This window comes from Cottoperca gobio, chromosome 19 (genome assembly GCF_900634415.1).
Source record: "Cottoperca gobio chromosome 19, fCotGob3.1, whole genome shotgun sequence".
Lineage (NCBI taxonomy): Eukaryota > Metazoa > Chordata > Actinopteri > Perciformes > Bovichtidae > Cottoperca > Cottoperca gobio.
Genome location: NC_041373.1, coordinates 6490309 through 6500872, shown reverse-complemented (window position 1 = coordinate 6500872; position 10564 = coordinate 6490309). Strand labels below are relative to the sequence as shown.

At 36.5% G+C, this 10564-nt stretch overlaps 1 protein-coding gene across 1 annotated transcript; it reads right to left on the bottom strand.

Annotated features, from left to right (window-relative positions):
• Positions 1–1660: 1660 nt before the first annotated feature.
• Positions 1661–9658, bottom strand: psmd11b (proteasome 26S subunit, non-ATPase 11b). The gene is given in 14 exon segments (XM_029456954.1): positions 1661–2652; positions 2738–2880; positions 2973–3024; positions 3123–3158; positions 3512–3637; positions 3820–3882; positions 4116–4176; positions 4314–4458; positions 5377–5458; positions 5460–5572; positions 5964–6021; positions 7960–8156; positions 8292–8393; positions 9523–9658. Coding segments are annotated over 13 exon segments (1269 nt in total). The 5' UTR covers positions 9614–9658; the 3' UTR covers positions 1661–2652.
• Between the last annotated feature and the right edge of the window lie 906 nt (positions 9659–10564).

Below are 10564 nucleotides of genomic sequence, written 5' to 3'. Positions count from 1 at the left end.
AACAGAGAAAAGAGACAAAGAGAGAGAAAAAAGAGAACAGGAGAGAGAGACAGAGAGAGAAAGAGAGGAGACAGAGAGAGAAAGAGAGAAAGATAGAGAGACAGAGAAGAGAGAGAAAGAGAGAGAGAGAAAGAGAAAGAGAGAGACATAATAGAGAGAAAGAGAGAGAGAGAAAGAGAGAGAAGAAGAGGAGAGAGAGAGAAAGAGAAAGAGAAGATAGAGAGAGAAATAGAGAGAAAGAGAAGAGAAATAAGTAGAAAGAGATATATAGAGAGAGAGACAAAGAGACAAGAGAGAGAAAAGAGAGAGAAATAGAGAGTAGATATATAGGAAAGATAGATAGATACATATAGAAAGAGAGAGATAGAAAGATAGATAGAGATATAGATATAAAGATAGAGATATATACAGAGAGAAATATATATAGAGAGATATAGAATAGGATATAGAGAGAAAGATATACATAGAGAGAGATAGAAGATATATAGAGATAGAGATATACAGATAGACAGAGAAGAGAGATACAGAGAGAAATACAGAGAGATACATATAGACATAGAGAGATATATACAGTATATAATATATAGATATACATATATACAGAGATATATAGATACATATAGACATAGAGATAGATACATATATACAGATAATATATAACATATATAACAGATATATATATACATATATACATATATATATATATACATCATATATAAATATACATATATATATATATACATATATATATATACATATATACAATATATATACATATAATATATATATATACATATATATATATATATATAATATATACATATATATATATACATATATATATATATATATACTATATATATATATAGATATATACATATATTATATATATATACATATATATATATTATACATATATATATATATATATATATACATATATATATATATCTATATATATATATACATATATACATATATATATATAGACTGCATATTATTATGTGAAGTATTTTATTATAAATGTGACAATTTTAATTTATAAATGTACATTTTTAAATAAAAACTATTGTTTTACTGAAGGATGTTGAGCAATATATGAAACAAATGTCTAATTGGACTTACAAAAAGGCTATCCATACACTTTATATATGTATGTTGTTAACAGATGCTCTTGTGATTAACAAGATTTAGCCATAAAGTGTAACAAAAAGAAAATGTCTGTACCAAAGTTTGACAACATTGGTTGGGTAATCATGTTTGTGTTAAAAATAAGACAATCCAAAGCTGTCTGTTTAACTGATTTAATGCCCTTTGAAGTAAAGTCACTTTTTCAAATGAGTGACAAATATAGCAACAGAAGGAAAATACTCTTGGGTGAATTCTGCATTTTATAGGGTCAACATGTATTCCTGTTTTAGAATAGTTTCTGACTTGGATACCTTCCCTTTCACTTGTCCTCTGATTAGCAGACATACTTCCACTTCACTATTGCATACATTTTCTGGGTCACTTCCATTCTTTAATGCATTTCAAAGACATTTTCTAAATCCCAGTCTTCTCACCCAAATACTGTAAAACAAATACCATTGCTGAGTGGCCGGTGAAAAGTATCACGTCAAATTACCATCAGCAATTTTTCCAAGAGACAAGACAAAAATCCTTAAAATACAAAATATTTATTTTGAAAATGTCTTTATAAGAGTAAAACAAAAAATTAATCAAACCAAATCAAAACCATACAAATTGTTTGGTTACTAGCATACCACACTAGTGCTAGGAACTAACAATGGAGAATTGCTCACTCAGGGGTAACTCACAGACGCTCAGAGGCGATGAATACATCTCCACCTCGGCCCTTCGATTTCATATTGCACCCAAACACTGAGGCAAACAGAAGCGCCCAAAAAGTGGCACTAGTGGTGAAATGGCATCCTGTCTGTTCTATAAACTTACATAACCAGGGTGGGCAGGCATGTGGCAACCATCTGATTCTTTTTTTTTTTTTTAAAACAAAAACACAAAACCAAAAACAAATAAAGTGAGTTTAATACATATCTGAAATTACAGTGGGGACTTAACTGTTGGCATTGATATGGTGAGGAAAAAGAAATAAGAGTTAGGGGGAGCTCTTCGACCAAAATTCAGTATTCCAAGGAGTATCCCAACCTTCCAAAAACTGAACAGTGTGCTTCTGAAAGTTGAGTAAGAAGGAGAAAGCCTGGTTTCAGCATACACAGTTGGTAGCAGAGTCTGTGGCCGCAGAGGTCAATGTTGCACCTTTGAGGTTGCAGTGGAGTAAGCTTAAGGCTTGGTTAGCCCGACCTTATAGCAGATATAAACATATATGTATTCTTAAACCTTTTAATCTTTTTATTGTGGTTGTACAATATTCCCTGATGGCCTGATTTGGCCGCTGAGTGTTATACAGAATCCTGAAGAGATATCAAAATTAAAGGAGGAAAAAAACAACAAACAAGAGAAGTGATGAAATTGTCCATTGAGGGAGAGGAGGGGGGAGTTTGATGGGGGAATCCTGTTTGATGCAGTTTGTGGGACCTTTTTGTTGCTCTCCCTTGTCCCCTCTTAAAATGTTACACACGCTGGTCAAACACACACAGTTCCTCCATCGCACTGCCGTGGCAATCTGCTCTGAGGACGAAAAACAAAGGGTTAGTGAAGACTGAAGAAAGAGCACGAGAGCAATGCTTCTTCTCCAACTGAAATATGAGTTTACCTATGTCAGCTTCTTGGCTTTGTTGTAAAGTGAATCCACAACTTTGCTCATGTTCTGAATTGTTTCCAAGGCTGCTTCGTATGTTTTGTCCACTGGGGGCTCATCGAATATGATCAAGACACCTTCGCCTTGGTCAAGGATTCCTGCAAAACAATGTGTCACAAAAATATAATACAGTATACTGAAGACTCTTGCTCTGTCTTTGAGGTGTATATATACAGACAATTCCAATTACCATGAAACTTTGTGTCCAGAATCATCTGCGATAATTTCCTCTCAACATCCCCCTATAAGAAAAGAAATGAATAATAAAACCCACACTTTAGAGGTATAGATGATAGTTTAACTCTAATGAAAAATGTGTTAAGTAAACAAACATGCATACCTTAGACAGTTTGATAAGACCTGATATGTGTTCTATCTGAAAACAGAAGCAGAGGCAAATTAAATTAAAAAGCATAAGCTCTTGAGGAAGACCGATAAAAATAAACCCTTTATACATTAAAATACATTGAGGGACAGAATACATGATACCGGTAAGATTATCACTGGGCATTTAACAGCAAGGAATGTGAGTTTGCAGAGAGCAAAATAAATCATGGGCGTATATACTGTGGCAATAGTTACAATAAAACATATCCAAATAGGCCTCAAGATGTTCTTTCTACATATTTATGTGCAAATAACTTGAGATACAAGTAAATGTAAAGATTTAGGTCCTGGTAATAAATGCATCAAGTTTCCTTTATAAAGTGAGGCTTAGCATGCACTTACCTGCACTCTGGAAAAGGGTTCAATGACTCGGATGAGGTTTTGTTCCAGCAGGTTGTCATACAGCATGGCCATGTGAGTGGTGATGATGGGATCGTCCCTCAGTTCTGCTCTGTACTCCGTTAGGGCCTGGAAGACGCACAAATTTTACTTAAAAAAAACTTTTAAAACTTTAAAACTCTAACAGTCAGGCAATTTGTGTGGAAGTTTTATAGAAAATCGTTTGCATTGTGCATAATGTATTATATATTAACCAACTTATCTGCATGAATCCATTAACAGAGATTTGATAGGACTGAAAGGACTCTTACCTTTTCAAAGTCTGCTAATGATCTGTTCTTGCAGGCCTGGGCGACACATTTCAGTGCATCTGTCTGGATGGAGAACAAAAAAGATAAAAAGGTCATGCTACAGAAACCTGCATTAAAAAAAGAGATCTAGTAAGTACAACAGAGATCATTTTAATTTAGTTAGTTCAAATAGTATGTATCCTCATTAAGGATTCACTCTTTTTTGTGTGTAACAGCAGCAATATTCAGGAAAAACAATTGATATTTGTCAAAAGTTTCAACAAATCTTTTACAAGTAGAAAATAATTGGCACTTGCCTCTCGGCCGGCATATCGCAAGCCCAGTTTACCACTGCTCAGGGTTTGAACCTCCTCTGGTCTGAAACAGTAAAGTAACAGAGAAATTAATATTACAATATATAAACTCAGTAATGTTAATGATTTGAAAGGCACCATGTGTTTGTGAAAGTAATGGAAGCTCAAACAGTAAAGCATTGACTTTTAAGCTGTACTCACACTTTGAGGACAATTTTGCACAGAAGCATGTATTTGAGTGCCGTGACGGCTCTGGGGCTGTCAATGGAGTCGTAGCCCTCGAAGGCCTCAAAATAGTAGGAGTAGGCCGTCTTCCAGTCCTTCTCCTCTGCTGCGTGGATGATCCCTGCAACAGCGATGACACAGCATGACAGTTAGTTACCATCTGTGGTCAAAACAAACCACCTCATCCACCGTGAAATACCAACTACAACTGGAGAAACTCGCTGGGCTGGAAACAAACATTGTACGAAATGTTAAAACCACCGTGTGCTGGTTTTCACTTGCTGTTGCCTAACAAGGAAGGACCACAATCAAAACGTTGGAAGTTCCAGAGGAATTAGCCATAAGCGGCTTCTCTTTTTTCCAGTTCACACTGTGTTGTAAAGTCATGAATAACAATGACATGATCCTTCCTAACAGCTCATCTGCATTCACTGTAAACACAAACTGTGTGACTTTGATGGTTATCAGCATAAATTGAGCCAAGTCACTGAAGAATGCGCCAGATATACCTTTTTCAAACTGTTAAGGAGTTTCTTCATGGATGGTTTTGTGTCATATTGATTATAATATATTAAACCATTTTTAATATTTTGTAAATAATAACACACTATTTAGAATTTGAAATAATGCACACATCTCAGATTTGTATGGCACCCCCTAGTGGTAGTATCAAAAGAGAAAATGAGGTAGACAACAGGGAATGTCTCATCTTGCTGCAAACAAAACCGATCAGAATAATCAAAAAATGTATTCTACTATTATTATAATACACTTGTGAACCCGTAGCCGGGCAAAAACGTCAAAATGTTATTACCAAAAGTTGTTTTTCCTACACAAAAAAGAAAGTACCAGATGGTAAAGCTGTCAAATAGCAATAAATTCTAGTGCAAAAATTATTTTCAATGTTATATATGTATGTATGTATGTATGTCATATTAATAATATAAATAATTAAAACTGTTATCTGCAATATTGTGTTCACACACACACACACACACACACACACTCTTAGCAAGTGAGAATAGCGAACACATCTGACCTGACTGCATGTCCAGAGCTGCCTGGAGCTTTGGAGGACAGTAGATGCCGTTGGCGGTGGTCCTGGCTGAGGTGAGGGCTGCAGCGGGCCTTGGGAAGATTACTGAGAGCGTGGTACGTCTTACTTTCAAGCAGCTGCACCTCGACCAGAAGAGCTTTGTCATCCATCTTTTTAAGCTCCAGGAGCAACTGGGTGCCTGGAGAGAAGAGAATGAATGAGAGTTGCTGTCATGCACATTAACTGTTGCAATAACCTTCTACAACACTCAGTAAATGTACAACTATTGTACTAAATATAGTGCTGATATTTGATGTTCTTTCTTCTCTCATTGAAAGTAAAAACGTGTCTTACTGCTTTGGAAACCCCTTTGTTTATAAACTATTTTAGTCAATTCAGCACATATTTGTTACTCTTAATGGAATAAGATTACAAGAATACAAATATATTTTTAAGTGTTTGTGTTTCTTGGTGAACTAGATATCATCTGTGTAGTATGTCATCATTATTATTATAGCAAAGCCTGCCTTTCCTTCAAGTCTCTGAAGCAGAAGACAGATGCTTCCAGTTTCTTCTCTATAAACACTCACCAAGCGCCAAGGCCTCCGGGTATCTTTTGGTGTCAAAATAGAGTGAGATCAGTCGTGCCTGAAAGAAGAGAGAGTGCCATTAGATAAGCAGAGCTCAGCTGTGACAATCTATTGCCTTGTACAAAAGCTGAAACATGCACCATGGACCTGGAAGACAAGGACATCAGTTATAACAGAAACAAAACTTAGCTTTGACCTACTCGGCATTAGGAAGCCCGAGCATGGATCTCGGTTTTTGAATATGTGCTAATATTGCTAATTCCTTAACATTTCAATAAGTAACAAACTGATATAACCTTTTCATTATACACATCAACATTTTCTTCTAAAAACATTTGATAGATATCAGGATCGGAACGCACACATTAAGTTTATTACATTTAATGGTCAGCGACAAAAACAAACAATCCCGAATCTCATACAAAGACAAGAGATGTATATAGCTCATTTCCATCTCAAGTCCCTGAGCAGAAAGAACCAAAAAAATAATAATACTGATTAAATCACGCTCTACGAACATAAAAAGATTTCACTGACATTTTGGTCCACATGATGGATTAGGCACGTTTTAGCTAGTCTTGTGGCTCTTCTAAATGCCAACTATTATGAAGCAATTCATGGCAAATGGCAATATGTTGAAATGCCACTCACACACTTCTTGGAAGAATGTGCTAAAAACAAGTCCTACATTTCCTAGAATTACTTCTTATCATTTTACTAGAAATGCAGCATTCTGAAGCCATGTGACATTATTGCCTGCCGAGGGCTCCTGGTGGAAGACAAGACATGTGTAAAAAGGTGCAAAAAAAAAGTCTGAAAATAAACTTTCGGCCTTTGTTTTAAGAAGGGTGACACACAAATCTGATGTTCACCAGATTGACTCATGTTTTGGATGGATTAAAAACTTCATGACATATCTCACATTATGTATTGTTGTTGTCTACAGATAACTATTTTAAAAGGTGGATCTTATCTTAGTACATAACATGAGGACTTCTCTCTCAGCCTGAGCACATAGTGCTATTAACAAAGTTTCATTTTTATTACTCCCATCACATAACTCATGTGTATCCTGAGGCAAACCATGGCCTGTCTGAAGAGCGTCCCTCTTAGCTTTCACTCATTCATATACAGGTTTATTACATAGTTTTCTTCTTCACTTTATAGGCCACATAGAAGCAATATAAAATCTTGTTGATCCTTTATTTTGTAATCAAGCCAAAAGCTCCAGATATTCCTGGCTGCGAGTGTGTACCTGCTGGCAGTCATTTAGCCACAAAGCCTATTTTGGCAGTTAAAGAAGGGTGATGTCATCATAGATAGTATATAGTATAGTATAGTGTATTAGCAACTTGTTATTACATTCAAGTTTCCTGTCTTCATGGTTTTAACTAATTATTTAAAGGATCATCATGTGATTTCTTGTGAGGATCTGTGTCGGGGATATCTCTGCAGCACCTACTTAGCCTTTAACAAATATTGCACCTCCTGCAGTTTGGATATTGCACTAGTCCATATTGCGATTTCGATAAAACTCCTAATCAAGTGGTCAGCCCTAGTTTTAACCTAAAGGGATGCCACAGTGGAGGTGTTGCAGATCTACTTACAACCAAACACTCCACCATAATCTGTTTGAATCACAGCGTCTCCCACTCCATGAGTCAGGACATGTTAAATTTGATCCCTCACACAGCTGCTATTTATGTTGGGCGATATCGCTTTTGTTTTCACTATCATTAAATCATAATGGGTGTTGTATGTTGGCGCTAACCAAGCTTAGGTGAGAGGACAAATACACCAGCTGTTGGAGATTGGTTGTTTGCTATATTTCTGCCACATCAGCATCAAGGTGTCAAATACAAATAATAAACCTCTAAGAGCATAATTGTTGAGCTATAAGTTATTGCAAAAACCTTTGATAGCCTGCCCACACAATGTCATTAAACTCAGCATACAACACCTAATTTGCATATATTGCACTTCTAGATTTCTTTACCTCCAGAGCCTGTCGTAGGAAGGTTCTCTTCTCTGTCTTGGCCCATTCAATGCATTCAAGGCACAGCTCAACCTCCTGTCCTGTTGCTGCCTCCATGTCAAGAAAGAGATCCAACAGAGAGCGGACCAGCCGGGCCGCCTTCGCCTTGCTGATGGAAATCAGAAAAGGCCTCACAAATTTCAGCAGACCCCCTAGCTCTGGAAACAGCCACAAAAAAAGAACATTATTTCAGAGAGTGGAAATATAACATAACAAAAGTTAATTAGGTTGTTTGTAGGCTTACATGAAAAGTAAAAACGGACACAGAATTGACATCAAAGTTGGACCATTACCTGCAGCCTGTCCTGTCTTGGCCAGAAGTGTCCCCAGCTCCAGAATGCTCTGTTCTTTAACCCTGACAGCTTCTTCATCGTTCTCTTGGACATCTCTCCTCACTGTTGCAGAATGGCAACAAGTTGACATCAGAAACCGATTTACTTATTTTAACCTCACTTGATGCAATTTGTACATTTTAAATAGTGTGGGTGCCAAAGTGAGACACTCATTTAATTAGTGTGAGCCTTGGACCTTTTAAGCTTTGGAAACCACAATCTGACTAAGTAGGATTTTATGGTTTTTGATTTGATTTATGGTCACGTGATTTGTTTTATTTACATCATCTGAATTATATTGTGAAAATTGTCCACACACTGATCTGACAACTATGGATGCAACTAATAATGTATGAACATATTGTTTAGTCTATGTTCCAGGTCCCAAAGTATTTTTCCTTAAAAAAATTTTGCTTGATAAATGACTTAGAGGAATCAAAATTTAAGTAACGTTACTCAAATTACTAATACATTAATTTACCCAACTACTGAGAACAAAATTAATGTCACATTTGTATTTTTAGAGGATTATTAACTGTGGCCGTATAGTTTGACAGCTAGTGGACTGTAGTGACAAGGCAATTTGAGGACAGTAATGCCTATGAGAAATGTAAGACCTGTTTACAGTAACTTATATCGGTATGCAATTTCCATATGCTCGTGTATTTAAGAAACCATTAACACACAAACAAACCATGGCCAATTAGCAATACATGTACCATTATCAAGATAGGTAGCAGTTTATTTCAGGGTCAGAGAGCTGCCTTTCACTGTGTTGACGAAATGGGTTAAAGGCTTTTGACAACAAGCTAAAGACGTTAGCCTCAACAGCAATCATGCTAACATGACAGTCTTAATTGGAGCTAATGGTAGTTAGCTTAGAAACTGTGGTCAATGACAACACAAGACCCAACTACACTATAAAAAGCATAACATTACTGATAACTACTAACATATTTCACGCCCAGGCCTAAAGTTAGCAAAGTTGCTAACGAGCTAACTAGCTAACATCCACTAGCAGTTGCCGTTACCCACCGTTCAACAGTGAGTCAGCACGGCACACCACCGGCTCTTGCTATTGAACGCCACTAGCTAGCACGCTAAACTCGCTGCCTGAGCACTGGCCGAGAAACAGAAAATGACGGTGGTTAGAGGAATAGTGTCCATCTCAAAACCTCGGCCGAACACCTACCTATTGAATGGAGAATGTCGATAGAGGCGTTGCGGTCCGTGCTAATGAGAGACTGGGCTCTCTGAAATTCAACCACTGCTGCAGCCGCCATCTTCCTTATTCAAATGCTGCTTGAATGAAAATTACGTGCTGGGACTACGTTACCTAACGTATGTGACGTCAGCGTGTAATTTGCATGTTGGGATTTAAAGGCATATGGGAAATGTAGTCATATAAAAAAAAGGGTTGTAAACATGTATCAGAGGGTCCTTTTCGTACACATTTGATTTGTTTGTGTGTTTTTCATTTAACTTGTGAAATTATGTTGTTTTAAAATTGGGTAGCAGGACAATATAGGCTTATCCTGATTTAAAGATTCCATGCAGTGTTACTCATTGCAGAGGATGTATAGCCTAAACAACATTAATTTATACATACTGACTATACTAGGCAATACTCTTGGGATCACCACATTATTTGTTTTTAATATTCTGAAAAGAACAAATCGATAATTGGCATATAGGCCTACTGTAATTACCCTTCTGAACTCCCTAGAAAAAGGCCAACAAAAGAGTGGCCAAAAGGGTTATATCAGCACCATATGAATCATTGGTTTAAAAATCATGCATTTCATTTTTTATAAGATGCATTCCTAAATGCTTCCCCAAAGCCAATATTTGTCTGCCAACATTGTCTTGATAATGGGACACAATATGAAACCATAGGCTAATTAAACTGCAGCATCAAGAACAAACCCATAACTCTGTCCAGGTCTTAATATATAATACTTGAACAATAAATGGAAAATATATTAAAGAAAAACCTGTTGTCATGTGTTTATGGCTTTGTGTCTGTGTATAAAGGGAATCTCCATCATATTGATAATGGATGGCTGATATCCAAAACTGAATAAAGCAGCAATATCTACCAAAATGGCAAAAATTATGCATTGGTCTGACCCTATCTCATAATAGAATACCACGTAAACAGGCAAGCCCCCACCAGAGGACTGTAGGAACATATAAAAGAGTATTGTAAAAGCCGATTCGGGGATTAAAACTGC